Source organism: Colletotrichum karsti, assembly GCF_011947395.1.
Source record: "Colletotrichum karsti strain CkLH20 chromosome Unknown Scaffold43, whole genome shotgun sequence".
Classification (NCBI taxonomy): Eukaryota; Fungi; Ascomycota; class Sordariomycetes; order Glomerellales; family Glomerellaceae; genus Colletotrichum; species Colletotrichum karsti.
The window spans coordinates 1-21,990 of NW_024065943.1; the positions used below are offsets into that span (position 1 = coordinate 1).

At 52.5% G+C, this 21,990-nt stretch overlaps 6 protein-coding genes across 6 annotated transcripts; 4 read left to right on the top strand and 2 right to left on the bottom strand.

Moving 5' to 3' along the window:
* Positions 1–2,396: 2,396 nt before the first annotated feature.
* CkaCkLH20_10801 (CorA-like Mg2+ transporter) lies at positions 2,397–4,323 on the top strand (the record flags this gene model as incomplete). The annotated part of the gene is made up of 2 exons (XM_038893515.1): positions 2,397–3,688; positions 3,744–4,323. 2 exons carry the CDS (start codon positions 2,397–2,399, stop codon positions 4,321–4,323), a joined length of 1,872 nt encoding a protein of 623 aa, XP_038741064.1.
* A 568-nt stretch (positions 4,324–4,891) lies between these two features.
* Positions 4,892–5,277, top strand: CkaCkLH20_10802 (Tim10/DDP family zinc finger; the record flags this gene model as incomplete). Its single annotated transcript, XM_038893516.1, has 2 exons — positions 4,892–5,009; positions 5,111–5,277. The coding sequence occupies 2 exons, from the start codon at positions 4,892–4,894 to the stop codon at positions 5,275–5,277; spliced, it is 285 nt and encodes a 94-aa protein (XP_038741065.1).
* Positions 5,278–5,696: 419 nt separating this feature from the next.
* CkaCkLH20_10803 (60s ribosomal protein l25) lies at positions 5,697–6,635 on the bottom strand (the record flags this gene model as incomplete). Its single annotated transcript, XM_038893517.1, has 4 exons — positions 5,697–5,784; positions 5,847–6,139; positions 6,281–6,348; positions 6,542–6,635. 4 exons carry the CDS (start codon positions 6,633–6,635, stop codon positions 5,697–5,699), a joined length of 543 nt encoding a protein of 180 aa, XP_038741066.1.
* Positions 6,636–7,015: 380 nt separating this feature from the next.
* CkaCkLH20_10804 (nucleolus protein) lies at positions 7,016–7,921 on the top strand (the record flags this gene model as incomplete). The annotated part of the gene is made up of 1 exon (XM_038893518.1): positions 7,016–7,921. The coding sequence occupies one exon, from the start codon at positions 7,016–7,018 to the stop codon at positions 7,919–7,921; it is 906 nt and encodes a 301-aa protein (XP_038741067.1).
* Positions 7,922–8,875: 954 nt separating this feature from the next.
* On the bottom strand, positions 8,876–9,831 carry CkaCkLH20_10805 (2, 3-diketo-5-methylthio-1-phosphopentane phosphatase; the record flags this gene model as incomplete). Its single annotated transcript, XM_038893519.1, has 3 exons — positions 8,876–9,511; positions 9,577–9,725; positions 9,786–9,831. 3 exons carry the CDS (start codon positions 9,829–9,831, stop codon positions 8,876–8,878), a joined length of 831 nt encoding a protein of 276 aa, XP_038741068.1.
* A 9,729-nt stretch (positions 9,832–19,560) lies between these two features.
* On the top strand, positions 19,561–21,486 carry CkaCkLH20_10806 (serine threonine protein; the record flags this gene model as incomplete). The annotated part of the gene is made up of 1 exon (XM_038893520.1): positions 19,561–21,486. One exon carries the CDS (start codon positions 19,561–19,563, stop codon positions 21,484–21,486), a length of 1,926 nt encoding a protein of 641 aa, XP_038741069.1.
* Positions 21,487–21,990: the final 504 nt, after the last annotated feature.

Sequence of the window (21,990 nt, forward strand, 5' to 3'; positions counted from 1 at the left end):
ATAAAAAGAGATTTAAAAATAATAATTATATAGAAAACTATATATTAGTTTAAGTTTAATACTATTATATATAAAATTATATATTATAAAATATATATCTTTTTTCTTCTTCTTAATATAAATATATACTATATAGAAAATATTAATACTTTAATATTACTTTAAGTTAGTTTTTATAGATTATATTATTAAAATTATTATATATTTATCTATAAGTTTATTAAATTCTATTATAATATATATAAACCTATTATATTACTCTTTATAGGCGTTTTTAAGCCCTTCTAGCTACTTATATACCTTTTACTATATAAAGCTAGCTTCTAGCTACTTTAAAGTAAACTATTTATATAAGCCTACTAAACTATAGGCCTCTAAGTTAAACTAAAGTATATAAGTAAAGTATATTTATATACTATATAACTAGTATTTTAACCTAATATAGTAATAAAATTAGTATTATTCCTAATACTATATATAAATAGGTTTCCTTTTAATTTAACTTAAAAGTAAATTATTAAAATTTAAACTTTAAGTATATAGTTTACTTAAAAAGTAATTATAAATAGCTTTATTTATTTAGGTTTTTATACTCTATTTAATAGAGTTATAAAATAATAAAGCCTAATTAAATTTTTCCTCTTTTATTCCTCTTCTTTAAGCTTTTTTATTTATTACCTCTTTTAAAATAGTATTTATTACCTCTATAGTAATAATAGTTTAAGCTTTTTATAAAAACTTTTAAAATAGCTATAACTTTAAAGCTATAGCTAAATAAAATAAATATTACTTTAAAGTCTTCTTTAGTAATAAAGATATTATACTCTAAAGGCCTTATTATTTTAAGGGTAATTTAATTTAGCTTCTCTTTTGTAATATATAGCTTTAAAATAATAATATTATTATTATTATTTAAACTACTATTTAATTAAGTTATAAAACTCTATTAAATATATATTACTATATATATAATAATATTTATTAAAGTAAATACTATTTAGCTAGCTATTTTAATATATTAAGCTATACTATATATAGAAATACTATCTTTAATATCTTATTAGCTATTAATACTTTAAAGAAAGATTAATAGAAAAGGGGGGAAATAAGAGTTAAAATATAGAGGTAAATATAGCTATATAGTAATAGTAATAGAGTAAATAATAAATAAAGTAGAGTTTTAGCTTAATTAATATATAAGTAGATGCTTTTTTATAGGAGCTACCCTAGGCTTTTTTATAGGAGCCACCCCACCTCTAGGTTGAACGGTGAGTGTGCTTTCGCCTGGACCCATACTAGTACGTATCCCGTGACAGACCACTTGGGACCTAGACCGCGCTGTAAGCTGGGGGGAAAAAAAGGAAAGAAAAAGTTGCTCTCGGCTCGCCCCTGCCGGGCGTCTCCCTGGCTCGGAATTTTTTTGACAACCGGGAAATCCTCTCCTCCCTTTAATCGCCTCTTCCCTCTTTCCCACTTTATCACAAAACAAAACTTCGACACACCACTGCAGGACACCTTCAAATCGTCCCAAGCACCCAAGTTCTGCTCACACGGCCATTTACTGCTCTTTGTCTGCACAGACGAGCGAGTCCTCCATCGGATCGATCTGATATCAAATTTGTGTTCGTTCGATTTCCCAGAAAACAGCCCATATCCTGTTTCCGGGCAATAGAAGGTCCCCCATCTAGGGTTGCCATCCCAAACGACCACCATCATCACCATCACCAGAAAGGAACTCCTCATACCTCGCCAGATTCTTGCGCCAGTCGACATACAGTCTCGTTCGTTGCCGAATAAACCGCTTTCACTCTGGCTTCGATCCGACTGCCCAATACTTTCGCGTCTGAACGCTCGACTGCCCAAGGTCGCAAGACCCAGCTTATTTATCCATTCAACCTCAACACCACCAAGTTGGCTTCACTCGCCGCTGACGTTACCTCCCCCTCCCGTTCACTCCAAGGTCCTGGCTTCTGGGTCTACAGTGGAGTGAACAAGAAGCCTCCATAATTGGCTTGTTCTACGTCAACCCGACTATTTTGGAACCTCTCAAACCCGGCATTGTCGCAGCGCCTTGTAGCTGGTTTCCCCAGCGCATTCTCACGGCTTTCGGGGAACGGCACACAAACTGTCTGCCTTGGAAGTTAGCTGCTCCATTTAGCGGACAGCGCGCCGCGGTCGCGCAGGGTGCAATCGACTCCGGTCGGCGTCGTACGTTGTTGAACGTATCAGTTATGGGTATCGCCATCTGAGCCTAGTGTTGCGGAGGCATTCCAAGAGAACGAGCCTGGGTCTTGGATCTCGCCGTTCTCTCACGACCTTGACGAACTTTTGAGCATTTTGCCCGTCTTGATCGACACATCAACAGCATCACAAGCATAACACCCACATTTTCCAGTATGTCTGACCACGAGGAGACTGTGTCGGAGCACGGGTTCAAGACACCCATCCCCGAACTCGACGACCATCGTCACCAAATGACATATACCCCTCATCTGGACCGTCCTCGCCGAGGCACTTTCGACACGCTCTACGGAGCTCGTCTGCTAGGACCCGAATCAGCCATGGGAGATCCGTCAGCGAGCATTCGGGTTCGGGATTTCGAGGAGGCAGTCGTTGACGACGAAGGCGCAGACGTGTCGCCAACCGCGCGTCGTGTGCGCCGACCGACCGTTGAGACAATGACCGATCAGCGATCGTTGTCACCACCAAACTCCGTCAAGGCCTTCGCGGAGGCACGTCGACGGGAGCGAGGCTTGTCCGTCTCCGAGTCCAAGCCCGAGAGGAACGGCGACGACAACGAGCTCCACCGGGCCGTCTCTATCAGTAGCCGTCGAAGCCACCGCAGTAGACCTCACACGGTCGACGACGGTGCTAGTCTCGCTACCAACAAGTCTGCTGAAGACGACGTCTGCTTTCCGGTCCCGGATGGTCGGCGCAAGGACCAGTTGTACATCGACTTTGACTATCTTGAAAACTTCGTGCAATCGGACCGGGCCTCGCGGGTTGAAAGCCGTCAAGACTCTCTACGTGCTTTCCCGGATCTCAGGCAGCAAGCAACTGAGCCTGCTCAGCCTCAGCTGCAGCTCCACACTGTGGATGGGGATATTCTCGATATGCCATCGGACTCCTCAACGGGCCAGGATGCCGAGAAAGAGCCTGCCGTCGATGAAGAGCCCCAGGCGAAACCTGAGCGTCTCCAACAACCGGTGGATCCCAACCGCTTCAGCTTCTTTTCTTCGGCGTGGGAATCGACGATCCACGCGGCAGAGCTTGGGGACCTTGTTCTTCCTGGCGAAGACCTTCGTGGTCTCTTCGCCCTGCCCGCCGATGAATCGGATGGTGTTTGGTGGCTGAACGTCAATAACCCCACCAAGGAGGAGGTCGTGGCCATCTGCAAGGCGTTCGGTGTTCACCCGCTCACCATCGAGGACATCACGACTCAGGAGGCCCGCGAAAAGATTGAGCTTTTTCCCTCGTACTACTTTGCGAGCTTCCGATCTTTCCACGCGGTCGATGAAGATGACGGCATAGAGTACGAGCCGTTCAACATCTATGTGGTCGTCTTTCGCGAGGGCACCCTTAGCTTCAGCTTTGAGCCCAATGCTCACGCGTCTCATGTTCGGAAGCGCATTGCGTTGCTCAAGGACTACGTTGCCCTCAGCAGCGACTGGATTTGCTATGCTCTCATGTAAGTTATTTTTCGACTGCGCAAGGGCTCTATTGGACTGACATTGGTGACTCAGTGACGACATTGTGGACTGCTTTGCTCCGGTTATCCGCGAGATTGAGTTGGAGGCAGACGCCATCGAGGATGGTGTTTTCGTCGCCCGTGAGGACGACTCTAACGCCTTCCTCCGCTCAATCGGTCGCGTCCGCAAGAATACCATGGCTCTGATGCGCCTCCTTGGAGGCAAGGCCGATGTGCTTCGAGGCTTCACCAAGCGTTGCAACGAGAACTATAAGGTCACTCCCCGTATGGACATTGGCCTCTATCTTGGTGACATTCAGGACCACGTTGTCACTATGGTTACGAACCTTGGCCATTTCGAGAAGATTTTGTCCCGCTCTCACAGCAATTATCTCGCCCAGCTTTCCATCAACAGCATTTCTCAGGGCACCCACACGAACTTGGTTCTGAGCAAGATCACGTTCTTGGCATCAATCCTCGTCCCGCTGAATCTCGTCAGTGGTTTGTTTGGCATGAACGTGAAGGTTCCTTTTGGGGGAGGCGAGAATCTCATTCCATTCTTCACCATTTTGGGAAGCTTGATCTTCTTCTGTATCGTGAGCTTGACTTTGGCTCGCAAGTACAAGTACATCTGAAAACCAAGAAAGAATAAGTCGCAAATGGCGCGCTTATACGCTTTTCAGGACTGTTTGCATGGAGCTCGATGAAGTTTAACGACAATCGGATTAGTTAGTAATAATATGAATTGTTCTTTCATTGGTATCGAGTTTTGAAATAAAAGTTGCCTAGCGCCATTCGTTAGGTTGACATGAAAAACGTAGTTGCCTGATACTTTGAATGTGTGCACGCTTCACGAGACTTGGCCGGGTGACATGACAGAAGTTTTATGATATGCAGAGTTCTTGCACCGAGGCAGAGTGCGAGGCTCATGGAGCTTCGCGGAGGGACGGGTGCAGCCAATGCCGGTGTGTGCCCATTGAAGGAAGTGGGGACGTGGAAAAAAGCTGTACTGAGTGTGGGCTGGCACCAGTGCAGGCGGCCGTTCATCGCCTTCAACTTTGGCGAACAAATTTGCCGTGAACAACTCTGAAACCTCCTGCAAACGTCACATAAGGTAGATACCACTTGAGACACTCGTAATCAACCAAACACACCAGGATCTCACTTCAAAGATACCCGTCGAGACACCCAACTGCGGAAGAAATGGACGCCTCCAAGCAAGCCCTCCAGAACTCCGACCTTGACCAGCTCAACGACAAGGACAAGGCCGAGCTCCGCCAATTCCTTGCCAACGAGCAGCAGAGATCCCAGATTCAGACACGTTAGTACACCCACTCAGAGATCGCAAGAGGAACAAGCTGCCACGGACGGAGACGATAGCTTGATGGTTTGAAACAGACAGCTAATCCTGGATCATGACAGAAACCCACGCCCTCACGGAGATTTGCTGGAAGAAGTGCGTCAGCGGCTCAATCAAGAACTCGAAACTGGATAAGGGCGAGGAGTCGTGCCTGGCCAACTGCGTGGACCGCTTCCTCGACGTCAACTTCTTGACCATGAAGCACCTCAACCAGATGCGCTCAGGATAGAAGATTTCTGGGCATTCAAAGAAGGGATAAAGGACCGCGCTGCGGGAGTCAGGACGAAGGACGTCTAATCTGGCGCGACTCCATTGTACAAGCATTGTAGAACCACGACATATCACGAATAGAGTGACAACAAAACCAGTACCGTCGCATTTCGCACCCAGCTTGAAGAACATTGGACTGGGCTACACGTGGACGACGACTAGTTCAATTAAGCAGCATCTACCGCATTCATTTGCGTTGTTTAAGACTGGGCAAGGTCATTGTACCCCAATTTGAGGACCGGGGGATTCGATTTATGCCCTTGGGGAAGCCACGCAAGGGATCCTAATCAACAACCTAAAGACGCCCATGCCAATGCCTTTGCAGTCAATGAACCCGAATTGCTTTTTATTTCATTCCCATTCCCGTCGTTCCAACGCTTAAACGAGAGCCAACTTGGTGGCGGCGATGTCAAGAGCATCGACGTCGGGGGTGAGGCGGGCGTAGGCCTTCTTGGAGCCATCAGGGCTAGATTGACTGTGTCAGCATTTCTGGTCTTTCGAACGTGCCCGTAAAATGGGTCGGCTTACCGGATCAGGGTGTTGATCTTGATGGTGTCGATATCGTAGAGCTTCTTGAGGGCCTGCTTGATCTGGGCCTTGTTGGACTTGACGTCGACGATGAAGACGAGGGTGTTGTTCTCCTCGATCTTCTTCATGGCGCTCTCAGTGTTGAGAGGGTGAACGATGACCTTGTGCTCATCAAGGCGGGGCTCGTGGGGGATCGACTTGCGAGGGTACTTGGGAGCGCGAGAGACAACGAGGGTCTTGGGGCGGTGGAAGGAGGTCGTGTAGCGGACCTTGGTCTTCTTGTGGGAGCTGGTCTGTAAAACGTATTAGCATCCGTCGCGTCTGAACATCGCGGCCTCTGACGGGCCCAGTATTGCCTCCGGAGGGACAGCCAGAGTAGCAAAAATTCTTCTCGTCCTCTCGTCCTTTCGACTGAGACCTGAGTCTGTACTTACACCCTTCAGGGCAGCCTTGGCAGCAGCGTTGGCCTGCTTGGAGCCCTTGGGAGCCTTGGAGGCACCGCCTGTGGAAAATGTCGCATCAGCAATCGCTCTTTAAGATCAAAGAACTCGCAAAATCTGCTGCAGCATGATGCTCGGGAGTGTTGGCCCCGTTGCCGTCGACGGCAGAAGATTTATCGAGTTGGGGGAAACATTTGGTGTTTTCGGCTCTTATGCGCCCGCGCGCAAAAGAGTGTCGCTGGAGTTCTCAAGTACCTTTCTTCGTGTTAGGGGCCATTGCGAATGCTGGGACGTTGGCTGGCTGGTCGGTTAGCGGGCTGGATGTCGTGGTTGTCGAGATCGAAAACAAGTCAATCTACGTCTTTTTTTTTTTGGTTCCTGGGTTTCGTCGTGGGTTGTGTTAGGGCACCTATTTTTTCCGTTTGGCGGACCCCTCCCTTCGACCAATCAGCTGCCCTGTCCAGAGGGGAAATCGGGTAAGGAAAATAGATTCACCGTTAAGCGCAATCCACCCCGGGTGGCGCATTCTGGCACTTAGCTTACATAACGCAGTCAGACGGCCAATTATTCTCAGGCATTCACAGCCGTCCGTATCATAATTAATTTGCTCGCGATCCCTCGATTTGCTTAATCGCTGCGTGGTAACCTCCTGCGGTCTTCTGTGTCTTACGAGATAACTCTGCGCGCCATCTGCCTTTCTCTCTCCCCGCCTGACTAGAGCTCGCCATCATGGCCCGGAACAAGCAAACACCAAAGTTGCTGGCCAGCGGCCGGCCTCCCACGCTGAAGAAAGCAAAGTCAATATCGCGGAAGGAAACCAGGACGCTCATCAATACTCACCACACCCTGCAGAAGAAACGCCAACAGGCTCTGGCCAGAAACGATAAAAAAGAAGCAGCAGCTATAACCGCAGAAATATCTGCTCTCGGCGGATTGGAGGAATACCAACGGGCCAGCCTTCAGGGTCAAAGGATAGATCGCGGCGGGGACAGCTCCAAGGTCCTCCTGGACTGGCTGCGACCAGCAGAGCTTCAACCGGTCAAGGCCAAGAACGTAGCAACAAAGCGCAACGGCGAGGGCATCGAGCATCGCCGATTGCGCATGCTTGAGGTGGGCGCGCTCAGCACCGACAACGCCTGTTCCAAGAGCGGCCTCTTCGACATGGAACTCATCGACCTGAACAGCCAACGGCCGGGCATCGTGCAGCAGGACTTCATGGATCGACCCCTCCCCAAGGACGACACGGAACGATTCGACATCATCTCTCTCAGTCTGGTGCTGAACTACGTTCCCGATCACTCCCTGCGTGGGCAGATGCTTCTCCGCACACTGTCATTTCTGCGCCAGCCCCATGGTGATCTTCCAGACAACGCCCGCGAATTCTTCCCTTCGTTATTCGTCGTCCTACCAAGGAGCTGCGTTGCCAATTCGCGATACTTCTCCCAGGAACGATTGGTTGAGTTAATGACACTCTTGGGGTACATTCAACTTAAGGACAAAGTCACGAACAAGCTGGTCTACTCCTTCTGGAAGAGGGAAGACTCACCTCGTCAGCCTCTGCCACCGTTTGTGAAGAAGGAGATCAACCCTGGACCGAATCGGAACAACTTCACCATCACTCTGAAAGTATCATGAGATCACTGGCTGCGCTCATTCATGAGCACCTTAATCTGGCTCCCGCGGCCGCCATACGCTGTCAGACTGGATAGGAGATGCCGGATTCCGTGTACCGATCTCGTACGTAGCTCACACCCGAGACGGGGCGGAGCTCCATTTTCGATTCCGGCTGCCTTTTTGGGGCGGGACTCGGCGATCAAACCCTAGCATCTGATGTGTTGGAAGGGCCCAGCGGTGACCTCGCATAGATCGACAGACGATCGCTCGCGTTATCTTCCATGAGGGGAGGCCTTGAAGGTGTCACGTTTCCGACCCTTCATGTTGGCCAGTCCTCCTCGATTCGTGCCGTCGCTCATAAGATAAGCCGTACTGTGTGCCTCATGCTGCTTAGATCCTCCACTGCAAGTTGCGCCTCGTACGCTTCCATCAGTGGATTAAACTGCCGCGGCAATGTGGCTGAAAGTCCAAGTGCAGATTAATAAGTCCGGTGCCTGGCGGGTGGTGAGCTACAGATGGGCAGCTTCTTCACTGCCCTAGATATTCTCGCACACGCTGGACCACTGCAACAGGTGCGGTCGTACGATCAACAGCTACGAGAGTTTCGCCTTCTCTCTCGAGCAGACTGACAAGAAAACTATCGTCTGATTCTGGGTTTCGCTCGCGCCCTGGCCTGCTTCAGAGTTCAAAACCGATCGACATGTCTCAGCCGGGTCTTGAGTGGCGTGGTACAAACAACGACAAATTCCACGGTACTGGTGCCGAAGAAAGTTGGAAGGGCTGTCTAGAACGGTCTTCGCGTGGGTTGGACGCGGGTACGGAAGGGACCACGGACGGACTCTGACGGAGACGGGAAAGCTGAATGTGATATTCGCCGGATGCAGAGTGTATTCGAGGCATTTCATGCCGGGCCTCCCGATAGAACTATAGTTTCTAGCAGGAACGTTTGTCGAATACCCCGCAATCATCAGTCACTTATGATTGTTTCGACCCAAGACCCTCCAGTTCTTTGAAGTCACTGATCGGCCGAGGGCTCATACCAATCGGGAGAGGTGCGTTGCCTGGGCGGACAACGGGTATGCTCTGCATTCCGGCGGCGATGGCGGCTGAGACCTCGAGGGGGTTATCGCTGAGGAAGAGCCACTCACAAGCCTTGGCGTCCTGGAAGTTGGACAAGATGTTGGTATAGCTGCTTGGCTCTGTCTTCAGGCCGGCGTTGACCGTATCGAACCAGCCAGAGATGAGGTGGGTCAAGTCCGACGGCTGAGCGTCCGTATGGGCGAAGAAGAGTTTCTGCGCCGGGACGGAGCCAGAAGAGTAGACGACGAGGCGCAAGCCGGCGTTTTTCCATGTCAGAAGACGCTCAGCAACATCCGGAAAGAGGGGAGCCTTGATGTCGCCAGACTCGTAGCCCTCATTCCAGAGATAGCCCTGGAGAGCCTTGAGGTACGAGACTTTGACATCGCGGTTCACGAGGTCGCGAAAGTGAGCCTCGAATGCAGATCGGTCTGACACGCAATCTTCCGGGAAAGCATTCCGGTAGGAAGAGAAATCCGGGCTGTCCCACTGGTTGTCTAGGGTCGCCGGCAAGGCATTGACGGCGTGAGGGAACTGGAGAGAGGATGAAGTGTCAGTACGGGAGGCAGCGGACTGTGCCGCGGCGGGAAAATGCACACGGTGACCCGGCCGGAATGGTCAAGCCACGTCGGGGGTACAGGATCGGCACCATCGGGGTAGGACCCGGCACCCGACAGGACCGGGAAGGGCGGGGGGAATAGGCGTACCAAGACATCTTTGACAAAGGAGATGGGGCAGACGGTGCCTTCTGCAGTAACGGTCGGTTCGAATCAGCTTGTGGTGTGGATGCGGTGAGGTTCAGGCTCACCAATGTCAAGCAATACGACCTTGATCTTGCCGAGATTCAATGCCATGGTGGAACGTCAGATGGGTAATGTGCTCTCTGAGATGTCGGCAAGGGCGGTGACGGGAGGAATCAAAGGTGAGACGGTGAGACGGTGAGACGGTGAGACCTGGGACGCGACGGGCGAAACGTCTGGGCCCAAGGAGAGAAAGTCCGACAGACGGCTTGAAGAATAGAGAAAGAAAATAAAGATAAAAATCCTTCAGCGTGCTTTCGTCGTTTGTGAGCTGGTCGGCCTGCAGCTGATTCGATCAAACTGGCAGTGGTTCATGCATGAGGTTGGACGGTGGGAAATTGCGAGAAGGCGGTCAAGCCAAACCGGAATTCAAGATGGCCCGGAACAGGAAAAGGCTGTGCAGTTGGGTGTGTCTAGTGACGCGAAGTGTGTGTGTGGGGATGGCACCCTATTCAAAGTGTGTGCCTACTACAGTACCTCAATGCCGCATAGTGCTCCGCGAAACCTTCCGAAGGTGCTGAGGGAGGCCCAATAACAATACATGTTAAGACATGTTGGCGTTCATGACAAGCAGCGGTGAGCCGGCAACGATATGTGATAACAACCTGAAGAGGAGGATAAGGAATTCACTGCATGTTTTGATTGTGACGATGGAACAGCCGATGGCAGTACTCCGTACGGACAACATCGAAGGCGGCAGGGGGATGGCCTGGAGACCCGGACGGACTCGGCACGGGAGCCGGACAGGCAGCCGGACAGGCGCAGCCGGTGGCAGCTGTCGTGACCTACTTAGCCTAGTGTCCGTCAGCCCCGAGAACAGAGGGGCGACGGACGACGGACGACGGACGACGGACGACGGACGAGGGTGACTCGGTTAAGGCGTAAAACCCCATGAAAATGAGGCCATCGTAGGACTGAGCGCTGTGACCTGAAGTAGGTGCCGTAAGTGGAGAGCATCGGCCAATAGTCCGCCGTGTGGTGTTTTCGAACGGTATTATCTCAAGGCACGGATCAAGGTACGTGCCACGGCCCACGGCACCTGAGAGGACGGAGGCGGAGCCACTTTGTCCGGATTGCGCACGCCTGCCGCCTTCACGTCTCGATACCTACCTACCTACCTACCTACCTACCTACCGACCGACCTAGTGCACAGCTACGAATACTGCCTGCCGTGCCACCTCACCTCACCTTACCTTACCGTACGGATGCCTTCTACCTAGGTACAGAGTAGTCTCCCCGCATTTCTCCCGGACCTGGGACGACAGGCACGCATTGCATTGCGGCCTACAGACGGCAGCAAAGAATCTGCCATATCATCCCATCCACGTTTACTATCTCATGATATGAATGCGCCGGAATCGGGATAGGGTTCACGCGCTGGCGTTGGAGTGGTGGCCACGAGGTATTGAGCCCCTTTGTTCCTCGTATCTGTCCTTCAAGCGCCATCATACCCACGACCAGCTAATCAGACTCGAGATACTGCTAGGTACACCCACCACGCCAAGTCTGTCATCCGTTTTGTCTTGTCTCGATCGCAGAGTAAAGACTCCACTTGGTCAACAACGTGTCTCGCCGAGATGCGGTAGGTGATGGGCGATACGATAGGAACTGGAACGCCTTGCAGATGCCTTGTGCCATGGCAGACGCCTATGAGGATGGGTATGGGAGACGGCAGTTCTACCGACGTGCTACTGACGATGGCATCTCTGAATCTTGGACGGGACCTTGCGAATACCATCAGATACCGTTCCTCATCCAAAACCTATCCTAGGTACCTACTTGATAAAAGGCCCGTGGTGAGTCAGTCACTTGCACACGGCCCCCGAAGCTTCACGGAGGACGGCGCACGGCCCAGACAGAGACAGCCCCGTCCATCGTCCACCAGACCGCGACGCGCAGCCAGTTGTAGTTGTATCCGTACGCGGTGGCGGTAACACTGGACGTTAAAGTACATGCAGCATTGCGGACCTGCCCCAATGAAGAGGGAAAGGGGCTTCGCTGTCCACATGGTCCTCGAACCGCCACCACTCCCGATAAAGCTTCGGAACGGGAGTTGTTCGGAGCATGCAGCTGCAGATATGGACATGCCTGGGGAGTGGGTAGCTATCGCTGCATCCCCGTGGAATTGATCGGAGAACTGGAGAACTGAAGCTAGAGACGAACTCGAGACAAGGGAGCTCTCTCAGCATGAGTGGTATGACTGGCGGCAAGCCACCGCAAGCTGGGGCTGCACCATGGACGATGCCCACCGTCAACCGCTGCTCTCCACGCCCCCGCGGTGCGGCGCCATTGCCGCGAAGCTCGTCGCGTGGGTAGCGGCAAACAGACGCTTCCACCTATCCATCCCTCTTGCAGCGACGCACAACTTCGGATAGATTAGTTTGTTTACTTTGGGGAGACGCAGTCAAGTTCTAGCCGAGGAACGAACAGTCATTTTTCATTCTTCCTGGAAAAGCAAAACGCCTGCAAAACGCCTCAGCCTGTAAGGAGACACTCATGAGGTTAGGCGTGAATCGATCCAATTGCAGGCGGGTTGCAAATAGAGGGTTGCAAGATGAGACACGATGGAACCAGAATATCGGCGTGGCATCAGCTGCTATCCGTACCTATTAGTTGTTTGTTTCTTAGTCAAGATAACGTGTGAGCTCGAGCTGCGCAACTACCTTACCTTAGCTACTGCGGTGCGAGCTAAGCACCGTGAGGTCTGTCTAGATGCGAGTTAGCGCATACATTACACACTCTCCCGGGGGCCCGGTCGCCTTCCAGCCAGGAATTTACTTCCCGCCCGCCTTTGCCGGTCACACGACCAAATCGTTGGGGACGGCAGCCCCGGGGTGGGAGGGGGACACGAGCGGCGGCGAGCGGCGACGCGCAAGGCAAGAACGTGCCCGTTATGACGGATGCCTTTGCTCATTTTGCATCCCCCGCCTTCGGAGCTCTCTACCTTGTCTAACTTGTTGCTGAACATGGTTGTGTTGTTGAGTTGAATTGAAAGGAGGAACAGCAGACGAGGCCAAGTTGACAACTCGTTACTACGTGGCCCGTTATCGTTACGATCGATCAATCAACCAGAGTCGACTGCGAGACTCCGCAGACGGCCATGAACCACGTGACTGCCAACTCTGTACCTGTACCGACCGCAGGCCCATTTGGGTTCGAGGGGGATGACGAAGAGCGCAATGTCTGAAACACTCTCAATGACGACCATGGGCAGCCAAGCCAGCTGTACATAGTACGGGCGCTAGTCAGCAGCTTCTGGAGCATATACTAAGAGCTCGAATGGGGATGCTGTAGAGGGGTTAGATCAGCATTCAATCATCGGACGAAGGTTTGACGTTGAAGCCAAGGTCAGAGCCAGAGACGGGAGGGGCAGGAAGTCCAGTGCAACGCTGATTCGATACGACGGCAGGTTGGGATGGTTGTTGGCGAGCAGTCATCAACCGCTGGAATTAAAGGCTCTGTACATACATACAGCGCAGATCGTGAGGCCAAGGAGGAGACATGGACCAGCGTCATCTCAGATTACGATTGATGGCGTGCGAGATAAGGCAAGGTGTGTTGTGTGTTTGGTTACGGATACCTACGGAGACAGGTCCTGCCTGAGTCAAAACTAATCTGCATCCTCCATCTTTATCAAGGTCACGCACGGCATCTTATCACGGTTCGATTTGAGGTAAGGGGTGACAGGACAAGCTTGCAGAGGCAAGACTGAATCAGGGAACGGGCCCACGACACCTTTCGTCTTGTTCTGGAAAAAAGGGTCGCGGATGGGAAGGCGCTTGGATGCGTCGGGAACTCTGGAATCTGGGGGATTCGCGGACGCTGGTCTGTTCGTCTGCAGTTCCTCCCGCCCCAACTTCCCGGGATCGAATAATACGTGTACACTACTTCCAAGACGGCTTAGGATTGACGGTAAGGATACTGCGAAGGGGACTACGACGCGACACCTTATGGAGGGAGGGAGGAGGAGGAGGAGGAGGAGACCAACAGGAGGAGGAGACTCTCACTTGGCAACGACGGGACGGGCAAGAACACACTTCTGCCCATCTGCAGGTGGAAAGGAGTGCAGTGACATTCAACCAATGAGACAGAGACCAAGTGAGCGAGTGAAACAGAAACTCGAAGAATCCAGTCGAGAGATTGTGTGAAATTAACAGCCAGCCGCCCAGAAGGCCTGCCAATTCCAGCATGCAGCTCTACCGATACCTTACCTGTACCGGACAACGACCACCGTGCGGTGCTCCAAGACAGGACTGTGAGCTGGGGAGGACCGTAAGGTGACTGACCGCCTGGGACGGAGACGTTAAGAAACGGTGACGGTGACGGAGACGGAGACGGAGACGGAGACGAAAACGGTGAGCGATTCCAGACAAGAAAGCAACGGGCAAGGCTCCCATAAGGTATCCGTATCATCCCCCAAGCTTCAGAGTCTCGAACGTGGTCTGAATAGCTTGTCTCCGGAGCAGACAAGGGGAAACAGAGACAGCAATGTGGCAAGGCAAACGACAGCCAGCGCGACGCCATTCAGGTATGCATGGCAGTGACCCAGATGACGATGTTCTTCAGCCATGATCCAGGAATTGCTTCAAGAACACTGGATCTTTTGGGTCTGTTGCCACTCTATCTTTGGTAGCTCGGCCAGAAAGGGGACCTCTGTTCAGGGACCATCTGGGACCTTCAGGGGCGAGCTGAAGGCCCCATTACCTAACACAGCCAAGTTGGCCGGTTTATGTGAGGTGATGTAGCAGCCGAGATCCGATAACTTGGCTTGTTGATGAGGGTCCAGTATCCGCGTGGAGTCATTCAAAGAGTCAGAGGACGTAACGAGCCGAGAAGGACCCCTTTTCCAGACCCTCACGATGCGTCGGACGCAACATCTACACAGTAATACAGCGACATGTGCTGTCGTTCAGGTCCAGACAGACCTGAGAGGTAAAAGGTAAAAGGCACGTACGGATACGGCGATGGCGCTGCGCGACTCAGATTCAGAACTCGCAGCGGTGTCCATCAACGAATAGCTTCGCAGAGGGCGCTGAGCCATCAGGGTCCATGGCTGGCTCGGCCTGTCGATCCTTCTCTCTTGGTTCATTGCACGCTTCCCGCCGCACCAAGCGCAGAAGCGACGCAAATCAGGCTCAGTGTATCCGTAATGATACCTTAGGTATGGTAAGGTACACTGCGGTAGGTAGGTAATGTGAAGGGCCGGCTGGCATACGACTGGAAACTGCTGGGTAGCAGCATTAGCAGCCGTTTCTTTCTGCGGATCAGGGATTAGGTACCGATCTAGATTCGCGGTACGCGGCGACCATGTCGACATCGCGACTTCAGCTCGCTGATATGTACCTCGCGACCACGTACCCAGCCGTATGTCGACTGCCTCACAGCTATCTGCCAACGTACTACATTGACGTAGAAAGGGCTGGGCTGGCCGAGCGCTGTGGCTGTCAGGTCCAGTGCCTCACCTACCATGTAAAGTAGCCGGCAGCGGGCAGTGTAGCACAGCTGCGCCATACCTATTTCCCGATGATATTCACAGCCCACGCACGCACCGCACCGTCCTTACCATGCTGGTGTTGACGGGAAAGTGGGCGTTCCGTTCCTCACAGCAGTACTATGGTACCGTGATCCGGTGGTCTCAGTAGCATCTCGGAACATCTTGGTTGACGACCTTCGGAGTGCCCTTATTGAAGGCTCGCCATCTGGATACCGTAGTACGTCTTCCACGGGCATTTGACTTTGGGCGCAATCTATCTGTCTCCGTCTCGCCCTTGCTGCGATATACAAGACACAACACCCGGCACGTAGGACCCAGCATCCAACACCCAACACAGTACGGGCACGGACAACAACATCGAGTTGAGGACGCAAGAGGTGTCCCTCATTGTTCAACCCCAGACGGTCCCTTGTAGCCAGTCCACGAACAGTGTCGTCAATGGCAAGCAACGTCCCCCCAGGACGAGGAGGCTGCCAGCCATTCGCTCATTCATGCATCTCACAGGGTGTTCCCGACGCTGTAAACATTCGCTTCCCAAGCCCGTTGGCGCTGTTCCCTCGGTCCTCCTGGGTTAATGCGGTACTTATCAGGTTTGCAGAGCCCGCCGCCAAAATGCGTTAAATGTTGGTATCTGGCTATCTGCATTCGTCATAACCACTTCGCAGGGTGCGGCAAGGCCCTGATTGGTTCAAGTCGATTAAAGTTGACTGCACACCCTCCCCCATCCGCTTCCTGCGTTCTTCACTCATTGTTTTTGTTGTTGCTAGGTTCTGCGGGTTCTTAATGTTGTTGATGTTCTTGTTGTTGTTGTTTGTGTTGACAGAGTTGCCGCCCCCTCCCGAAATCTATACCTCGCCCCCCCGTGTTCATCATTGTCGGATTCCTATCGAAGACGATGGAAGGAGAAGGGAGACGGGGCGGATGATAGATGATGTCGTGCTCACCGGATGATCAATCAAGACTTGGTCATTAGGTCAGTCCAACGGGACGGGGTCGGGGTCTTCAGTCACGACCACGACTCACCCGCGCCGGGCCCGACAATGACCAAGTTCTAATAGTGAAGAACCCCGTTGGCAAATCGCCGAAGCGGGTACGGCAAACTGTCCGCTGTCCACTCCACACATACCGTGGGATAGGTGTACCTTACTGCGTAATGCTGGTTGTGTCGGCGTGGAGTTGCCTCGTTGCCTCATTCCGGCTGATGACTCTGTTTCCTCGCGGGCCATTCCCAGGTTTCGCGGGAGCTCAACAAGGGGACACCTGAGTTGCGGGACCCGAGATTGTGATAATGACGGGGCGCGGACGGACTGGCGGCAATGGCATGTCCAAGAAAGGGAAGCCTTATCCACAGTGTGCTATACCAGGTCACCTGGTCTTTGGTGATGCATATCTGTCTTCTGTACGGCGTCCCTACCTCTATCCGTCAGGTAGTGCTGGTCAGGTCTATCAACTTGGCTCTACCTTGGCCCCGTCAGTGCGGCAGCCAATATGCCGTTCCGTTATGTCACCGCCAGAAGTGCGGCGTCGCAGTACGCAGTATTATGATGACAGTGCACACCCTCCACCTCCCATGCCATGTCCAACGGGCAAAACGGAACAAAACGGAGTGACAGAGGCGGCAGCGAGAAACAAAACAGGCCACTCAGAGACAGGAGATGGAGGGGCCGGGCCGGGCTGAGCTGGCTGGGCTGGGCTGATGACCGTTGTACCCATCCGTAACTTGTTGACACACACAGCATACATACGTGGGATCATTCACCTTCACCTTCAGATACACTTCATGTCTTGTTCAAACACGAATGGCTGGTTTGTCGACTTGTCGGTCTGTCGGCCTGGCTCTGGCGTAGCATCGCGTCCCCGGTCCAGCCCAGATCAGAAAGCAAAACCCAGACGGCCAGACAACCAGCAACACATCTCATGCAGGAGGAGGACAAGAAACGACGACAAAGTAGATGTGGTCGACTAGGGGGTCTGCATTGTAGCCAGTTGGAAGTGAAAAAGGTGTCTGCAAGTTGGCCAAGCGTGCATACCGTCGTCCCACACTCGCTGCGTGGTAGCGCCATTCCTCCGTCTGCCATCCTGGTCTTGGTCTGCCTGCCCAACCATTCGTACCTTAGGTAGCGTAGCGTAGGTAGGTATGCGTACGTCCTCCCTCGTCCCATCTTCGAACGTACTATTGGTGGTGTGCCGTATGCTTGCAAAGGAAAGGAGAGCCCATGCTCCGTGTTCCTGCTGCATGCTTTCCCAGCTGGCGGCCACTCCGCCCCATTCGGATTAGAGATCCATAGCCAGGTACCTCGAGACACGTACTGCCTATCTTCACTCGCTGGCAGCTGGCTGGGTCGCCCACCGCCTCTCCCGGTCCCCCTTCCACGTCTTCCAGCGTCTTTTCACTCGGTGATGTACCTTGGGTACTTACTGCATTACATCTGTCAACTAAGATACTTCGGTTTTGCATGTTCAGATGCCTTTCGCAAAGGTACACTCATTCCCTATCTGAACCGGACACATGTAGCTCAGGTGGGTTTTACACTGGACTAGGTACCGAGAGGCATGTACTCGCTGCCAATCTCGCCTTGCTCCCCCGGTCTCACGCTGCTCACTCTCTCACTCTCGCTCTCTCTCTCTCTCTCTCTCTCTCACTCATTCACCTCCCTCTGCCTGCTTCCAGTCCTTCATTCTTCTTACCAAATCCATCCTCGTCCATCCTCGTCCATCCACCTCCATCTTCTTCTCTCACTGCCTGTCGCTCACACTCACGCTCTCGCACCCTCCTTCTTCGCCTTGTCTTCCCTGTACTGCCTACCCACCCTTTTTCCTTCGTCCAACCTGCTCGTACTGCTTCTGCCTCTCAGTCACACTCATCATTCTTCCTGCACTTACCTACTTTACTCTAATACTCCCCCTTCATCACCTTTGCCTCTCCTTCGTTTGACTCCCCTACTCTACCTACCCTTCCCCCCATCATTCATCGTCGTCAACGGCCTCTCTTACTCTCCTTGCTTGCTACCTCAGCCACCGTCCTCCTCTATCCGTCTCAACCTCCTCCCATCTTCACCTCTCCCTCTCTCCGACCTCCTTATCAAACCTTCACCCGCCAATTCCACTCGCGTCCACCGCTATCAATCAACCACCACCCGCGAGTCATATCTGCAAGCTATCACGCAATCAATCTCCGCCGAAGACTTGACCACCGTTCAACCCCGTCAATCATCGACAGAGAGAAAGACATAAGAGAAGAGAGGCTCCTTGTGACTTCGACTTCGACCTCGACCTCGACTTGGAATCGACATTGTCTCCACAGCCGTCGCTGTCAATCAACATCGACTCACACTCGTGTCCTTTGACTCACTCGGCCCACCGTCTTTGCCGTTCCTCAGCCCTCAGTCCTCGTGCTCCAACCAACAACCAACCTACCTACACATTCAAAAGGATCAAGGCCCCCGACCTTCTTCCATCTCGCCTCGAACGATCACTCCATCCGATCCGTTCTCCCACACGCTACCCAAACGCTCGAATGCTGCTGTAGCCAGCCCTGTCGCCGACACCGGTAGTCTGCTTGCTTGCAAGCCGTTGCAATTTCATATTCCGACGAAGCTACCCACGGCCTCCTCCGACCATCCACCTCGGCCTTTGTGCCAGTAGAGCCAGCAACCCGACACGCATCCTCAGCCATCAGCCCTGCCCACTCGACTCTCTCTCGACTCCTCTTGACTAGGACTCGACCTTTTCGCTTCGTACCGCGAATCAGCCTTCCAGTGCCGATCTCGCAAGCCACTTCTTCGACCTACGGGCCATCATTCTCTCCTCTTTCTTGCAATACTTGCTTTATTTCAATGTCCTCATAACGAAATCATCTTTGTTCCCCGGACTCGTCGACGTCCAAATCGCTTTACGACCAACCACTTCCACCAACAATCATCAACAGACCTTCGCTTTCATTTGTCCGACAACAGCAGAAAAAAATACCCATCAATGAGCCTCTGATACGTACGAATAGGAGTTAGATACCGCGTTGCTTCCTGTTAGAACTGCCTTTTCAAACCTGTATATTCTTTTGGCAACACCTCTCCGCCGCCACTTCCTCCACCTTCACCGACAACAACGACATCACACTCCTACACCTTCCTCGACAACCGACAACAATCCGATTCTGCCTTCGTCTTCAGCAAAGGATCACTGAAAAGCGGGAAAATCTTGTTTTACGGCTATATCATCGTTTCTTCGTCTCCGCGTTGTTCTTTCGTTCGGATACCCTTGCTCCAACAACTCGTTTCCCCCGTTTCGACATGGCATGCTTGAGAGACGACTTTCAAAATGGCGTGTTGCTCGACGGTCGGTATAAGACCATCTCTCCCCTCAACCATGGCTCTTTCGGCATGGTCTTCATGGCCAAGGACATGCACACCAACGAGACCGTTGCCATCAAGTGCTTGACCAAGAAGGCTGCTGCCGATGATGCCGGCCTCGACTTCGCCATTGACGAGAAGTCCGAGGAGCTCGCTCTCCACGGCCAACTCGGTGCGCATCCCAACATTGTCAACCTGCTCCGCTCCTTCGAAACCGAGGCCCACCTTTACATTGTCCTCGAGTTTTGTCCCCAGGGTGACCTGTACGAAGCTATCCGGAACGGTCGTGGACCCCTGGAGACGGAGCATGTTCGACAGTTCATGCTGCAGCTTGTCGACGCGGTTGCCTACATCCACGCCAAGGGTGTTTACCACCGTGACATCAAGCCGGAGAACATCTTCCTCACCCAGTCTGGCGCCATGAAGCTGGGAGACTTCGGACTAGCGACTACTGAGAACTGGACGCTTGAGACAACCGTTGGCAGCGATCGCTACATGGCTCCCGAGCAGTTCGACTCCGCTGGTGAGGGATACTCCCCCGCCCAAGCCGACATTTGGGCCATTGGCATTTGCCTCCTCAACATCCTGTTCTCACGCAACCCCTTCACCACCCCCACCGAAGCTGATCCGCTCTTTTTGGACTTCTCGCGCGACAAGCAGTCGCTCTTCGACGTATTCCCGTCCATGTCGCAGGATACCTATGAGGTCATTGTCCAGTGCATGAACTTGGACCCCAAGAAGCGATCCTTGGTCGGCGCTCGCGCCGCTCTTCAACGTCTGGTCAGCTTCACCACCACCGAGGAGGATGTCGATGAGTTTTGCTCTGCTGAGCGTCACGTTATGGCTAGCGCGAACCGCGAGCCTCTGCGCACTCCCTCCATCCAGAGCCCCCAAGTCGATCAAGGTGCTTTCCCCTGGGCGAAGGCTCTGCATGCGAGTCCGCCCCAGCCGATTCGCCAGCTTAGCGCTATCCCCGACGACGAGAGCTACACCGAGGATTTATTCTCCAAGTCGGGGGGGACCTTGGATTGGTTCAGCACGGCTCAAACCCCGTCAATCTCGTCCATTCTCGACTCGAGTCTTGGTGCTTCGATGAAGTCTCTTCATATTGGGCGCCCCATGAAGGCGGCTCCTCGACCGATTCCAAAGGTTTCGCCCATGGCCGGTTCGCTGCCGATCAATATGAACAAGCCTCGCGGCAACCTGTCCTCCATGTCCTTGGTGTTCGGTCGTAAGGACGACGTTTCCAAGAGCTGGAGCGACATGTGGGACGAGGATGAGGAAGAGGAGGAGGCTGAACGCAACAGGCAGACGCAGTCCCTTCAACAGCTCAACTCGAGGACCTGGAGCCACGACAGTAAGGCTGATGACAAGGACGACTGCGAGACGGTTGACGCGACTCCGCTTGCGACTACTCCGCAGCGTGCTCACCACGACACTGTCAAGATCCACAACGACATTGACAGTGACTTGGTGGTCGATGGATTCTTCTTCCAGGATGCATCCCCCCCAAAGTCGAAGCCTATGCTGCCGCTCCGTCAGTCATCCCCGAAGCGTAATGAGGCCGACAAGTGGAGTAAGCTTGGGGAACGTCGCCGTGCGTACACAGGCTCATCCCCATCCAAGAAGTCGGGCGACTTTGCCCGACAACAACGCGCAATCGGCCTGGGTTACAATTCATACGCAGCTGGAGTCTGGGATCCCTATGCACACAACAACACCAACATTCATCACAAATCGCCTAAGGAAAAGGTTAGGGAATGCCCCTGGAATAAGGGCAGAGATTGGAATTACTGGCGCCGGGAGAAGCGCACTGATCTCGCAGACGTCGAGTGGGTTGGTGGCTGGCAGGAAGCTCATTCCTAGCCGGACCATCTCTTGTGGTTGAGTTTACTCTTGCAGGACACTGCCAGGCTCTTTGGCTTTTCGGCCGTGATAAACTACGGCTTGGTGGCCAGAGACGTTGCGCTTGGAACCTGTTGGATGATACAACTCAACTCGCTTTCTGTGTATTAGATATCTCCAGATTAATGAACAATACCAGAAGTTACCCACTCAAATGTTCTTCAAACCTTCGTGATGAGCTTGCTGCGAAACTTGAGTACGCGTGTGCATTCTAGGTCGTCTCGAAACCTTGTTCTTGACACTAATCACGTCGCGCTCGTACCTAGCGACGAGGCAAAAGTAGAAGCCAGCGAGCTGCCACTTCCGAACGTGTGGGATAGCTATATCGAAAGCCAGCTACATCAGTCACACTATGCAACGGCAGCACGAATTCATATCGTTCGTCACAGCATCTAACTTGGGTTGCAAACCGAGGCAAAGCAAGTATTGTTCCCAAGACTCTGCGATCATGTTTTGCAGCACCGC